General features: G+C 38.1%; 1 protein-coding gene and 1 long non-coding RNA gene across 2 annotated transcripts in view; one reads left to right on the top strand and one right to left on the bottom strand.

The window, feature by feature from the left end:
• Nucleotides 1–15,811, top strand: part of galnt16 (UDP-N-acetyl-alpha-D-galactosamine:polypeptide N-acetylgalactosaminyltransferase 16) — a 43,574-nt gene that overhangs the window by 17,580 nt on the left and 10,183 nt on the right. The window contains exons 5-10 of the mRNA XM_007569479.2: nucleotides 82–147; nucleotides 7,671–7,792; nucleotides 12,395–12,482; nucleotides 13,048–13,132; nucleotides 14,425–14,528; nucleotides 15,112–15,238. Of these exons, the coding sequence (XP_007569541.1) occupies nucleotides 82–147; nucleotides 7,671–7,792; nucleotides 12,395–12,482; nucleotides 13,048–13,132; nucleotides 14,425–14,528; nucleotides 15,112–15,238 (592 nt within the window). The remainder of the gene's footprint in view (nucleotides 1–81; nucleotides 148–7,670; nucleotides 7,793–12,394; nucleotides 12,483–13,047; nucleotides 13,133–14,424; nucleotides 14,529–15,111; nucleotides 15,239–15,811) is intronic.
• On the bottom strand, nucleotides 121–11,054 carry LOC107838335 (uncharacterized). Its single transcript, XR_001664395.1, has 3 exons — nucleotides 10,868–11,054; nucleotides 9,723–9,784; nucleotides 121–209 (listed from the first exon to the last, which is right to left on the bottom strand). It is a non-coding gene; the product is annotated as an uncharacterized LOC107838335 (long non-coding RNA).

Genomic DNA, 15,811 nt, shown 5'->3' with positions numbered 1-15,811 from the left:
GTGTGTGTGTGTGTGTGTGTGTGTGTGTGTTTGTTTGGCCTCCAAACATAACATGTCATCTCCTCTGCTCTCCTCCTCCAGCTGAGGACTGCCAGCTGCTCTCCCAGATCCCCAAAGTGCGCTGCCTGAGGAACAGCAGGAGAGAGGGTGAGTGGGAAGACTGGGACGAGACTCGAAACTCTGCGAAAGGGTCCGGTGGGGAATGTGCACTGCAAAAACACAAAATATTACCAAATAAATTCTGTCCAGTTTCCAGTGCCAATATCGTAGCACGCTTGAAATAACAAAGAACTTTTCAGGAAATAATAGGAGCTTGTTTTATGTCACTAATTACTTAATATTGGTGAAAAAGTACTAGACTACCTCACTCATAACAAGATCATTTTCCCATGTCATGTTATGAGTGAAATAAATTGGCTGAAATAAATTAATGAAGCGAAGATAAGATGACCCATATGAGATGTAGATTAAATCAAATGAATAAATATATGAAAACATGAGCTGTAAATAAAATTAAGTCGTGGCGTGAAAAATTTATGTTTTGTTAAAAAAGCAAAAAAACAAACAATGGATGTAAGAAGTTCTTCGGTCTGTTTGTCCTAGAAGATCAAAGCACATTAATGCGTAAATGATCCAGATCTGAATCCAAATGGGTTTATGGAAAGACATAAAAACTAATGTTCACAGATGTTCTCCATTTAATCTGACTAAACCTGAGCAAAAACATGTCCGCCTTTAGGTGGGCCAAGCCAGTAGAGAAAAACTTCAAAAACCTCCATTCACTGCATTCACTGCAGTGAATGGAGTAAACATATTTTCATGCCAAATACAATTTAGAAAACATTGTACTCTCTTCCTTTTACTTCACAATTCAGCTTTTTATTTGTTGGTCTGTTTGTGGTTGTAACCTGACAAAATGTCAGCAAAAGTCCAGCCCTGCATCTTCAGACTAAATGAATTATTTATTGTTATTCATTTTTTAAAAGGGTATGGCTTTCCAAAAATAGGCGTGAAATATTGACATATTATCTATCCACTGCATAATCACATCACATTTTCATAGTCGTCTCTACCAGGCTGAAAAGTTCCCCCTTAAATCATTTTTACTACGTTCTCTTTGAAAGCTATGTGTTGCTCTCTAACAAATTGTATATTTCTAGGCAAAACCCAGATTTTGAATGTATGCCCCACACTTTTTAAATACTGAATAAGTTGTTTTTTTCTTTTAAATACTTTTTATAAATAATAAAATAAGAAGATTAGGAATGAAATATTTAATCCGATTAATTGTAATTATGGAAATAATCGTCAACTAATTTAGTAATCAATTAATCGTCACCTGGTCCAAATTTACCAAAGGAATGCTGTTATTGCATTTTAGGCAACAAAATTGTTTATTTTCTTATTTGATAAAGGAATTAAATTGTTTCTTTTTATTTCAACATATTTCCAATACTGTATTACAAAAGCTTAAAAAGTTAAATGAAAAATCTGTAGAATGTGCCAATTTTTTAAATCCAGTTTATTGGTTAATCATCAAAATAATTGACAGATTAATCGATAACTGGAATAATCATTGGTTACAGGTCTAGAAGAGATTATTAAGAGTGTCCCAATACAATTTTTTCCACTTTTGATGCGATACAGATATTGCAGTATTGAGTGTTAGCCGATATGATATTCAGTCGATACAATATCAGGATGAGTCATACATAATTTTACCACTTATTTTGTAGTGTGGAATACTAGAAAAGGCTTGATCCAGTGATATTATTCAATCAGACAACAAAACTCAACAACCACAGGTATGAGAGTAAATTATCTATTTATTATTAATCAGTGGGTCCAAGTGCTGCTGTGTAGAAACACTGGGTCGGACTAAATCCTGGTGCAGAACACTGGAATGCTTTTGTTGCTTTGCTTATATTGGATCATCATACTCGTCTTGTGGTTGATATAAGACCAATATCAGATATTGATTTTTGATTGGGACACCCCTACAGATTAAATAACTACCTAAAAAAACATCTGTCTTTATTATGGCCTAAAGAATGGCAAAACAAACACATTCAAGAAGAGAAATAAAATAAGTTCTAAAACGACAAAAACACAGGTCATAAAATTGTTCACTGACTCCCAAATAAATGGTGCTGATGACGATTCCTCAATAAAGCACTCCACGCCAAAGAAATGCAAGAACGAATGCTTTAAAACCCAGCTCCTTGTTTTTCATCAGCAGTGTGGAAAATGTTTCTATTGATCTATGACAGCAGAGCAAATATGACTGATGGTCAATGGAAAGCCTGAATTATTTCATGAGGCTGAAACCACATGAACCAAACTGTACTGTTTTCTTGACAGGCTAAGTACCTTTTAATTTTAGACTTAATCAACCATTTTATTAAAAGAAAAGAAAAAAAGAACAATAGCGTTCTTTGTATGTTTCTCATTTTGAGGCTGAAGCTGCCAGTAGTGACATCATGCTGTTGTAAAGGCTACTTTCTGTTTAAATAAGTGAAAAGCAACCTGGCTTTTGGTGTCAGATGTGCAGCACTGAGAGGTTCCACATCTCCTCTTACGTGTCCTGCTACATTATGGAAATCACTCGGATGAATTAGTTGAGGTTAAACGTTAAAACCACTGGAGTTCGGAGCCAGGAGGGAAGTTTCTGTTTTTTCTGCTTGTGCTGCCACTCACAGCAAACTAAGCATTTGTTTCGGCTTAAGAAGCACAAGCACATGCTGACGAAGCAGAAGCACGTCGGATTCAGGCCAGCGTCGTCCGACCGGCGGTCACAGTCGACCAGATCAAGCTTATCTTAAAGATTTCCTATTCCGCCAGCTTTAAAAATCCGGGGCAGGGAGCTAAAGCTTCGAGCATGAGCTAAATCTTTCACAGCTTTTCTCCGATAAAAATGTTCAAGGCAGATTACTGTTTTCACTTCTTTCTTTTTTTTTTTCTTTTTTTTATCACAACAGCAGAAGTAGGAGAGAAAAAAAACATGGTCACATCATCTGTCGGTGAATTGATTTGAGTTTTAAATAGCTTCACAGCTTCAAGCATCATTGAGTTCCTCTCATTTAATGCGTCGCACTGTGCTAGAGGTTAGTGAGCGCTAACACAACAAGGCAGGCTTTTCTCATTGAGTTACCACCCAGCTAGTGTTAATGGTATTAGAGCTAAAAAAAAAATGCTTTGATTTTGTTCCCATGTCAGCTCTTAAACTGTTAAGGCTGTTCTAACATGATTTAGTTCATGCTAACGTAGCTCTTGCTGTGTGTTTTTTGTCATCTGTAGCAGAGGTTTCCTCCAGTAAGGCCCTGTTTAGCTACATTCATCTTCCCCTCAACTCTGACTACGGCTCGGTATTTATTGTATCGTTTAAAATTTATTGTGATACATTGTTTATCATGATAATAATTTCGATTTAATTCCAGTTAATTGTGTTTAAAAACCCACAAACTGTCCGTACTGTCAGGATTGTTAACTTTTCTATTTTATCCTCGTTTTGTTCAAAGAAAGCATCAACAAATTAGAAAATACAATTAAATGCAGTTACGATTTTCAGTTTAATGTTAGAAATTATACTTGTTTGTGTGACTGGTGACCCAAAGAAGCTCATGTTTACAAATTTTTTTCAAGCAGTATTTATGTGTGTGGGGCTATAAATGCTGTGTGATGCAGTCGCAGCCATGCAGTTACCTAAAAAAATAGCAATCAACTGTTCTTATCGTCACTTTTTTCGTTATCACAATAGTACCACAAAATATCGTGATAAAACTTTTCAGTCCATATCGCCCTAACCAGCCTCCCTGTCTCTGCTGCAGAAAAGTTATCCCCACAGCATGACACCGCCACCGCCATCTCTCAGTATGGGGATGTTCAGAGAGCATTTTGCATGTAGACCAGACAGTTTCACTGCACAATCATGTGCTTGTTCGTGTCCGACTGCCTCATAAAACCTAAAAGCACCAATCACTCCACGGGGCAGAAGATCTGGTATAACAGCAGGTTTAACTCTGCACCATTGGACCAAGATGGGACTCATTATTTTGTAAAGCCCTCATTAGTTTCAGTAAAAACAAATGTGCCAATCTGCTGCGAGCCGTGCTGAGCAAAGCTCTCTTTCAGAATCTTGTTTTTGTCTGATTAAATGATAGAAAAAAATAAAACTATATGTGTCATTAGAAATGGTAAAATAAGTTTTTTACTCATAAATATTCTGCTTTGTATGTCTTTCTTTTAACTTGATAATGCAGGAAAACCCTGTAAGCGCAGAGAAATGTGCATTTAAATGTATATCTGAATGTAAATATATGTTTATTTGATGAGTTCAAGATTTTGTGAGCTTATGAACTAGTGAACTTCCTGTGTGAGACATGGACACACAGGAAGAGTGGACCATTCAAAGCAGGGATGTTGAGCTTATTTTCATTTTTGGGCCATATGAAGGTCATGAATGTTCTCAAAGGGCTGGTTGTGCCAGAATGCATAATAATACATGTAAAATCTTTTTTTTTTTTAAATTAAGACATTACTAAGTAGCTGTATCTGCATTCAATAAGTACGTCTTAAAAGTCTTAAAATTAAATAATATTGAACAAATTTTTACAATGATCAGTTCTCCTAGGATTTCACAATTGTTTTTGCATATTTTTTTTCTTTTTTCAAAGTAGCATAAATTTAGAAATATTTGCCAGAAATCTTGTAATATTTGTGCCTCTCTGTGATGGTAAATGTGTCTTTTAGCTACTTGCCGAATCGATCACGGACTAAAAATTGACAAGTAAGGCTGAGAAAGAAATACTGCCACCTGCAGGTGGGAGTTAGCAGTCACTTGAACCCGACATTTTTGGCCATTCTTGCTGAAAAATTTGCAATGAACTGTTGATTTAGTGGGAATTTCTCCAATAGCAAATAAAGCCAGAGCAACTGATTAACGTAATTCACCACTAAACGTATAAAAACGGCTTTGATTTGATTGGTGAAATAATATTTAAGCATACAGCTGTCATTGAAGGTTTTATTTATGCATTTCTCAGGATCACATAAAAAGTTTTGTTGGTCCGGATTTGGCCCGCGGACCCTGAGTTTGATGTAAAGTGTTTCTGTTGTACCTTATGTTTCAGTACACAGGGAAGATGATCAGTGGCGCACCACCTCCAGCCTCCCATGTAAATAATCACTCTCTTTACTGTAAATAACCAGTCAACGTAAACATGACATCGGTTTAAAGGGTCATAAAGGTCACACAGGTCTCGGCCTCTCTCACACTTCCTGTTAGTTCTATCATCCCGGACTAATCTAATCTGGATTTACTCTAAAAGTAGAGGCCAAGGGAGTTTTCTTATATCGATAGGATATCAACTATTTACAACCTTTTTTTTTACAAAACCTAAGTTTACTGTACTGTAGGGAATTCCACGTTAAAATAAATTACCGTAATTGAAGATGCAGCTTTATTAATGTCTTGTTTTTAACATGACATCTTTTGAAATACACTTCCCTCCCCCCCCACCAGTTTAAATGACATCTCGTTAACAATCCATTTATTTCACTGGCGTGGAAAAAAGGGGAGACATTTTGGTATTTAGCTCAGGCTAATCCAGTTAATCGCTTTCATGTCTAAAGGCTGTTTGATCTTCAGAGCCTGTGCCAGCTTATGTAATGCGTAAATATCACAGAAATGTTTTCATTTTTTTATTTTTTTTCCCCAGAAAGTCAATTAGGTTTAATAGAAACCGACATGAGGCTCTTTTTTTATTATTATTATTAAAGAAGACGTGGTGGAGATGGTTGATTTGGATTTTCGTAGTTCGCAAAAACTGTCCACTGAGAAAAAGGAGAAAAACATTTTTCTGTTATCGTTCCTGGCGATCCAAAGCTGCCGGGCGGCTTGAGTGGAGGACGTATGGAAAGAGAGAAAGGTCAAACTTTGTGCACTTTGCAAAACAAAGTGCCATCTGGAGGATTAAGTTTGTAGCGAGGTGAGGGTTTTGTTTATTCCATATTTTGTCATGCAGATACCTTCTCTATGCTCCAGTGTCACTCATAAAATATTCTCTGTGGCATTTCTGAAAAATACATTTTCACCAGAGGGAGGAACTGATTTCCTGTCAGCTTCTTTAGTGTGCAGCCATCTGGATATTCCTCAACTAGGCCTCCATTTTGATCAACTAATCATAAGATCCATTCCTGCAACAATGAGTTGACGCTGGAGAGAAAGTGAAAAGATGGGAAGAATTAATGGTTTGTTTATTTATTTTTTTGTAATAGGGAATTTATACCAAACATCCCAAAGCTCACCCATGAAGATCCTCCAAAGACACTTGTCTAATTAACAAGCGAAGTTGCAGGCTTTGTGACAAATTCACTGAAAACAACATGATTAATTAGTTTGGCTCAACTTTATTTGCGAGCCAAGAAATACTGATTCGTACAGCCAAGTTCCAGTCTCTTATTTTTCTAAATCTCTGAGCTGCTGTTTTAATGATTGTAGTTGTGATTTCTCTTTAAGAATCATAATTACTGCTCCAAATCCATTTTGTTCTACCCTTCATACCTCGAGTGCATGTTCATTATTTATATACGGAGCAGAGGTGATGTCAGCTCCTTCTGGTTTGTATATTTAGCCTTTCTTACGTTCGCTTCAGTTTTATTTTGGGCTATAAAATCTTCAAAAATGCTGCTAAATTCATAAGAAGTATTCTACAAATACAAGCTGGTGTGGCATTCACATGGGACTGGCTGGGAATGTTTTCGCTTTCAATTCGTAAGGAACAAAATAATAGCCCTTAGCAGTGTGCCACTCTGGCTCATTTGTGCTAAATGATTCATCTAACAGGCTAAGCTAAAGAGACGGTTTAAGTGAAGCAGAGTGCTTTGGAGATCAGAAATGACACAATAAAACCGCATCTTAGCACGTTTCCATTTGCTTCTCGAAACACCACATGTGAAACCTCACATCCTAGACCCAGAGGATCATCGCTACTTACGTTAGCTATTAACATAGTTTGCAACAGCTAGCACTGCTGGCTATAAACAAGGGTTCCTGTGTTTGTTCCCTAGATGACACACACAGGAATCTGAACTCTGAAACCTCTGAAAGGCTGCTAACATTTTCAACTTCTTTTCGATTCATTGCAGACAAAGGTTGAAAAGTTTAAAGAATAAATAGATTAGCTTTGCTATCTTGATAAGTCAATCATCATTTGGACGATTGTTGTTTTTTTTTATCTTGGGTCTCTCTCTTTCTTCCAAAGACTGGATGATAAAAGTCTTCAGTCTGGTGCGTTTGTCTCGACTAGCTTCTTTTTGATGGACAGTTCTGTTTACAAAGACTTCAGAATTAATTTAGTTTGTTTGTTTCTGTTGTTTTGTTTATTTATTTTGGATATTTAGTTCCAGTGCAAAATGTTTGTTAGAAATTAAAGTCTGTTGATCTTTGAAAGACTTGCATTATTATGCCATTGCTATTATATTACTTGAAAATGGTCTCAAAATGACGATATTATCATTTATCGCAATAATTTCTGGGACAAAATTTGGTATTGTGACACCCCTGTGTGTGTGTTCATGTTTGCTCACCATGTTTTCCTCTGTGTTAATTATTAGCAACCTGCTTTAGAATTTTTAACCTTTAAACGTCTGTGTCATGTGTTTTCCGGCAGGATTGATCCGATCACGAGTGAGAGGAGCCAACACGGCCTCTGCCACCATTCTGACCTTCTTGGACAGCCACTGTGAGGTCAACGCCGACTGGCTGCAGCCAATGATCCAGAGAGTCAAGGAGGTACAAAACCAGATTCATTTGCTCCTGTTGGACGTTATTTACACGCAGGATGAATTCACCGTCACTCTGCCCTCACGGCGTCATTCTTTACCTGCTTTTCAGGATAGATTGTAACGGTGAAATTGTAATCGTCTGATCTCGGGCATAGATCTCCATTTGTTGCACAAAGTTTTAATTCATACCACATTTTTCCACTGCCACCTATTTACTATGGGTGTATTCACACCAGCCATGTTTAGTGCGCTTTAGTCAAACCCTAGTTTGTTTCCCAAGAAAGTCTGGTTCGTTTGGGGTGGTATGAACGCTGATGTGGACCAAAAAAGCGAACTCTGGTCCACCTACAAACCTAGCTCTTGGTTCAGATAAAGTCAACTCTGGTGCGGTTGGGTGTAAGCGGATGGGAGAACGCTCCAAAAGCAGGAGGCAGACTGCAGCGCAGGGCATTGTGGGTAAATGCAACATAAACAAACCCAAGTCTAACGCCAGCATGAGAAATCCTACAACCGCTACAATCTGAGTGCATTTCTGTTTACATTTTTTAAAGAAGAAAATTGTGCTTATATCTTCTTCCGAGGTTTTTGTGTCGTTTCCTTCAGTAGTTCTTGGTATAGCGCCTCCACAGGTGAGGAGGGAAACAGGTTTTTCACCGTTCGTTTGACACTGTGCAGCGAGACAGAGAATCCCACCAGCTGAAAATGTAACAAATGTTGCAAGTTTGGTCCCCAGTCGAACACAGTCCACCAGACTATCAGGAGCGAAAACACCCTAGGTGCAGTAAACTGATGCATGTCACAGACTCCCTAATGCCGTTGTACAAGACTGTTCAGTTTTGGAAGCTAACATACGAGAAAAAGAAGCTAAATGTTAGAAATCTGGGAGCAAAAACCTGCAGTTTTTTCCCAGCGTCTGCTTTGTGTTTGCGCTGTGTTGCATTTCGCTCAGTCGGTGTTTACTCTTGCTCCTGGCAGCTCGCCGACTCGGTTTGTGATCAAAACCAGCCTTTGTTAATGCAGCCGACAGATTCTTCCAATTCAATGCATCCTGCAAATTAAGTTATGCAGCCCACCAGGAACACTACCATCGCATCCAAAGTAGAATACCCAGATTATACAATGAAATGCAAGACCAGCCACTTTTCATTAGTAGTTTTATTTTCGCTGTAATTTTAAATGTGACCCCTCAAGGACATTTTGTCCCCGTGTCTGAGGCGCGCGAAGCTGCAGCACAGAGAACTGACTTCCTCTTCTACGCCTAGAAGAGGAAGTCATTTTGTCGTCTTGATGGAGAGCGATGTAACCATGGAGTGAGAACATCATCGCTTGCGTATGAGCTAGTTAATTTAATATTCCCTTCAATTCTTTCCTCTCTGTGCTGGAACTGCATGGGTTATTACATCCTTCTCCATATATGGTCGTGTGAGATTGCTTCTCATATCCATCTCACAAGGCAATAAAAACAATGACTTTTTACAATACAACAACAGAGAAATTCAAAAAACTGTATTTATTCGCCCTTCTTTGTGCCAAAATGTGTCATTTTTACAGAGCCCCTTCAGAGATATTTTGCGTTGCCTCACAAAAGTGTTGTGTCCTTACACAATACTTGGTGCTGCCTCACAATAGATTTTGCTTTTTTCCCCTCATTAATGTATTTACCAGTCGGTTCTTGCATCATCTTCAATACTGAAAGTGTTTCTGCTGCAATATAAGTTCTTTCTACGGTGTTTACATGTGTGTTAATGTCTCGTTTGTGAGTTACCTGAAGTTTTTTCTTCTTTTTCTTGAGGATACAAATGCACCAGAAGCAGATGTGCAAAATGCCAAACAGGTCAAACATTGGCTTTCCATCTAAAAGATGTAAACGGAAACTTTCTGTAAGGACGAAAGAAAAAGAGAGCACATCAGAACCATTTCGATTATTTTTGCGCTACGTTCACGAGGAAACATGGTGGCGTTTCGGCTGTGTCGTTTTCATGTGCTGTCCCATCTCCACCTTACACAAACAAACAAAAAACAAACATGGATCAACTTTCAACCAGTTTCTGTACCAGGGAGCCACGTATAAACACGTTTTCACTGAGACTCTGTAAAGTTGAACATTTGACATTTGTTTTCACTGTGACTGTATACAAAATAGACCAGTGTGTATTTGCTAGTTTACTGCAAGGCAACGCGATATTTATTGCGAGGTAACGCAAAGGAATCCATATTTTTCAGGTGTTACATGCTTTGCAAAAAAATTAAAACGTCATCTCTAATTAGAAACCTACAAGACTAACCGTCTTCTAAATCTAAACCAGCTGAAATATGTTACTTTCCAGCTAGATAAATTCTCAACCCAACACATCCACTTATTGCAAACCTCCGTGTGCTGCAGAAGCGCTTTTAAAAACAATGCTCCTTTTGTTTTAAGTCACAGCATGGGTGCGTTTACATCGTTTGCTTTCGGTGAGCTCGCCTTGTGCTCTGAGCTGCTCTGACTCATTCAGCTTTCGTTACGGCCTCTCAGTCTGGCATTCATGAGAGCTCAGTGATAATTCACTACATCCTCATATTGACTCCATCTGGTCCTGAACCCATTTGTTCCCCTGAAATTACAGCTTCGGGCTTAGAGTGGGAGCCAAAAGATGCTGTTTGTCTCCACATGGTGACCACTGCTGATTAATAATTCACCACAATGACTCAAACGGCTTTAATTTAATTAAATGCCAGGAATTAATAATTGCCCACTTAAGTTATGAAATTGTGGCCGTCTCTGAAGTTTGCGCTGCTTTTCGAAAGATGAAGAGACTTAAGGCAGTAAAGAATCATTTTGAAGCTTAGTAGTAAATTTGCAGGCAGATTATTTTTTATTAATGCTTTTTTGTTTTTGACCGTGTGTTTTGCAAAGATGAATTATACAGCTGTATAATTTCATTTTTGATCCACTTATCTTCCATTCATCGGTTTTCTGAACCCGGTTTGGGAACAACTTGTAAAACAAGTCCAGCTATTATTTATATTTTTGCTTAAAATCAAAAGTATTGACATTGTTCGATGGAATTTGATGATAAAGAGGAAAAATTTTAATATTTACCCTTCAAACGTTGTAATTATAAAATCTATTGACAAACACAGTTATGGTTTTGTGTGGACGTATTAGCGTAGCAACGATTCATGTCTTCGTACAGAGAATATCCAGTTACAGCCCCATGGGCCAAAACTTACAAACTCTCTTACACGTACTATCAAACTCTCTTACATTCACAGTCAAACTCTCTTACACGTACTATCAAACGCAACGGAAGTTAACTTAAAATTTCAGTTTCTGATTGGACCCCAGGCAGGAGTAGGCGGGTTTTCAGGAACAGAAAAATAGCTGAGCGGCAGCGACTCACAGAGGCAACTAATATTTTAAATGACACCGTTAGCGCTCCTACAGTAATGTCAGCATTATCAGAAATGTTTAGAAGCCGACAGCCAGCATCGGAAACCCCATCTATCAGTGGGATAAAGCTAGCCGTCTCTTCGGAAATGGCAGTAAAGCCAGCCTGCACTCGATTTTAATGTGCGCGACAGCACAAGTTATGGCGCTCACTTTTCAAAATAAAAAGTGGCGCTTTTATTTTGAAAAAAAAAAGCGTGTGTGTTTGATTCACACGTCAAGTTTCTCTCCGGCGGCTATAACAGGCTAAAGCTTTGTGTTAATTAATTTGCAAAACGACATTATGTATCTGAAAAAAAAAAAAAATTGTGCGGGCAAAAAATCCTGTAAACCACATATGTGCAACTTCAGTTAAAATTGGTCTTATAGGTGTCCCTGTGTCATCCTGAAGTGAGAGAAGTACCTGGTGTAAGATATTGTTTATGTAATCTGAAAGATTTCTTTGCTTGTCAAATGTCAGCAATTTTGATTGAGGTTGCACATATGTGGTTTACAGAATTTTTTGCCCACATAATATGTTTTAATTTATTTTCAGATACATGATTTCCTTTAGCAAATCAATTAACACAAAGTTTTACATTTTTAAAGCCACAGGAGAGAAACATGAATCAAACATAAACCGGAGGTCCGCTTTTATTTTGAAAAGCGTGCCTGGGGTCCAATCAGAAACTGAAATTTTAAGATAACTTCTGTTGTAATCAAACTCTGTTAGAGAGTTTGATAGTGAATGTAAGAGAGTTTGTAAGTTTTGGCCCATGGGGCCCCTCATACACAAACACACTGACGCAGCTGACTTCTGCTCAAACAACAGCGTGTGCGGATCGCCTTCGCAAAGACTTGCAGAACCAGCAGGAGCCAACAGTTCCCTCATCTGGTGTATTTACTTTGGGGATCGGGTTGCCTTTGCCTTAGCGGGAGGTGGTTTAACGCTTCACAGATGTGACTCTGCCAATAATAATAATAATAATAATAAATAAAAGCTTCAGTTTTGTTAACAAATAAACCAATAAAAAAAAACTTGACCTAATCCGTTCCTGCTGTCGTCCTGGTGTTGCGTCATAAGTTGTAAAGTGAAAGCTTTGAGAGCGTGTCGTTTGTGTTTTGCTGTTGAATGTGATGTTTCTCTGATTTCTGAGTCATCTCAGGATCTCTCTGTATCATTTCTTCTGTTCCTTCCAGGATCATACGCGAGTGGTCAGCCCCATTATCGACGTGATCAGCTTGGATAACTTTGCTTACTTGGCTGCATCTGCTGACCTTAGAGGAGGTCAGAACCCGCAACAAGGCAACACACACGAGACATCAGCACAACGTCTCTTACCCTATTTCTGCTGTAATACCAAAACTACTGAATCAGCCCTCTAAATTGCAGAAATCAGGTGTTTCAGTCTTTTCTGTGAGCACTTATTTAAAACTCTTAGATGCTCTAGTCTGGAATTGGCCCAAAATGAGGTCAACATGGTTAAGAGTGAGTGATGCTGGTATGCAGAGAGTTCTGACCTCAGTCCTTATAAGAGCTCTTTTGGGATACATTAGACTCCAAGCCAAGCCATCTCGTCCAACATCAGTGTCTGACCTTACAAATACTCTACTGGAAGAATTGTTAAACACACCCAGAAAACAAACTTTCTAGGTTCTTACCAGATCTGGTGCACCGACATTCAGCTCTGATAGACATGGATGTAAAACACAATTTATCAGGTCAGATCAGTTTGCTTCAGTTGTTATAATTTGTCGATCTGGATGCAGTAACTAAAACACTGAATATTTGTTTCATTTTATGTATTTATTTTTTACTTCCCACTCCATTCATGCTGTCTCTTTCATGTCAGGATTCGATTGGAGTCTCCACTTCAAATGGGAGCAGATTCCCATCGAGCAGAAAATGGCGAGAAGCGACCCGACGCAGCCCATAAGGTACTGCCAGCTCTGCGTTTTTAACTGATTCAAACCCTGAAATGCACCATCTACACACATCTGATCATTTAAAATGATTTACATTTTTAAACTTTAGGTTTTTAAATATCAGAACTTTTTTTTTTTTAAGTTTGCTCATTTTGGTCTTTTAAATTCAGTGCAGAAAAACATCACATTAGAGGTGCAGTGTTATGTAAAATATGTAAAATTGACTTTTTGAGCTTTACACAATGTTTCAATGTTATCCTCTCATCAAATACATACCTGAACGCACTAGCAGGCAGAGGAAACCTGAGCAGTTATTTCGTGAAGAAAAAGTCACCGTGCTTCAGCTTGTTAAAGCCGTTCTGAGTCGCTCCTTTCACAGTGAGAGAAAAAAATAATATATTCAAAAGTGGAAAACTATTCTAGGCGGCTGCCAATCTTTCCAGTAATTCCTATCCCAGTCGCTATGAGGTCAGACTGTGCAAAATACAAAAAAACATTTAAAATTCCCCACAAAACCCAACATACATCTAAGAGCCTGAGGGTCATTTAGCATGATAATGTAACTGGAACAAGCCTGAGTGAAGCAGAACGTTTGTGGAAAGAGGTGATGCCATAACAGCCCCGTGTTTGGTTAGCAGCAGTTTGGCAGCAGTCCTTTAATTTCTCACACTCCGGAAGACGCTGATGATTAGGGCGAGTTTTTATTTTTTTCCTTTGTTGATGAAGTCAAGTGCTAGAACGAAAGCAGCAGCGTGTCAAGGTGTGGGCCAAAATACAAAATCCTCCACTATTATACAGCAGTGGTGTTTTTTTTTTGTTTTTTTTTTGGCTAAAACATCTTTTGGAAAGAAAGAGGTGAAAATTATTTTAATATGACATTTTTTTATGATCTATTGCATGAACTAACCTATTCACCTGTGGTGTTAATTGTGTTTCTTGTGCAACACACCAACACACCTGCAGCTATCGCTGCAGCAAGATGAGGTTCGATAAAGTGTTGACTCAGGAGGGATGAAAACAAATGCACACCACACTTTTCAGATTCACATAAAACTTGTAAAAGCTTTTCTTCTTTGCTTTAAAGCTTGGCTCTATGTTCTGTTGGCCTCTTTCATACATAAAAAAAAAATCTCACTGAAATACTGTGAAGAAGTGGTTATAATTGTTTTATAGTGTTGAAAAACGTAAGTACCACTAATATTTTTGTGAAGTTTTGTTTTGGTAGCAATTAAATGTACATTTCTAAAAGTCTTTGTTGGCATTAATGAAGGTGAAAACTTTTCCTTGTCCTTCCGTTTTTACAGGACTCCTGTCATTGCTGGTGGGATCTTCGTCATGGACAAGAGCTGGTTCAACCATCTGGGCCAGTACGACACTCACATGGACATCTGGGGCGGGGAGAACTTTGGTGAGCATTGCTTCCGCTGTTGTTTGTTGTTTTGTTGTTTTTTTTAATGGGAATGTTTCCAGTAAACTGATTTAATTTTAGTGATTTTTTTTTAAAAATAAAAAAATAAATAGTTGAGACCAAAACACCAGACTGAAGATTTTTATCATCCAGTTTTTGGCAAAAAAGAGAAAAACGACAAATCAAGCAAATGAAAATGATTGAGTTTCTTTTAATTTATCATGTGATTAATTGATTTATTGTTTATTGTGGCAGGCCTTGCTACATGCTTAATGAAGCCTATAAAATTATGCATAAAATTATGAAAAGAAAGAATTATGGAAGAAAGATAAAAGTGAAAATGCCTTCCAGTCTTGACTTAACCTTGACTCATTTGGATGCTGCGCACATTTACAGCCCACCATCCTTGGAACTAGGAAAAGAAAAAAAAAAGTGAACTACGATAAACTTCACAACGATAAAAATCTGTTTTCTCCATGAGACGTAGCTGGGGAATTCAGCCAGAGGGATTTTACGATGATGCAGTCTTTGGTTGTTGGGTAAGATAAATCAGATCAATAAAACCATACCCGTCCTCGCGCAGAACTGTCGTTCCGAGTCTGGATGTGCGGAGGAAGTCTGGAGATCCTTCCCTGCAGCCGCGTGGGTCACGTGTTCAGGAAGCGCCACCCGTACGACTTCCCAGAGGGCAACGCTCTTACCTACATCAAGTGAGTGAGTGGGCTGGCTGTTCACCTGCAGCATCATCTGAGAGCCGCCGATGTGCTTAGTTCTGTGACTCTCTCCCAAAGTAGTACACGACAAATGGAGTTAGATGTGAATGAACACGCCAGCTGACACATTTGAATACTTTTGACTCATTTTACACGTGTTTTCATGATGAATGAGCTGTAAAACCTGTTTATTCCTCATTTTGAATGTGCTGTTTGAGTAAACACACAGAGCGCTCTGTTTGTGTGATGCTCGTCGTGCTAACGACGCTAATCGCCATTAAAAAACAACCAGCTAAAAGAGTCAACTCCAAAATTGAGTTGACAGAAAGCCTTGAAGACTATTTTAGATATTATTTTTTAGATATGCCACATTTACTAAAATCTGTATTGTTTTCCGGGGAATACACACATAGACTTGTGTTTTTTGCTTTGTTCATGCTAGCTATGCTAATTGTGATAAAAACTATTTTACAAAATGGCTACAGACTTCAAATTTTAAACAGTAAGCTGTTATATTTTGTTGTTATTTTTGTTGGATAATAAAATAAAATAACAAACTAATAAATAAAT

The sequence above is a fragment of the Poecilia formosa genome, unplaced genomic scaffold (assembly GCF_000485575.1).
Source record: "Poecilia formosa unplaced genomic scaffold, Poecilia_formosa-5.1.2 Scaffold241, whole genome shotgun sequence".
Lineage (NCBI taxonomy): Eukaryota > Metazoa > Chordata > Actinopteri > Cyprinodontiformes > Poeciliidae > Poecilia > Poecilia formosa.
The sequence above is the reverse complement of the archived record's forward strand: the minus strand, read 5'-3'. Positions and strand labels throughout refer to the sequence as shown.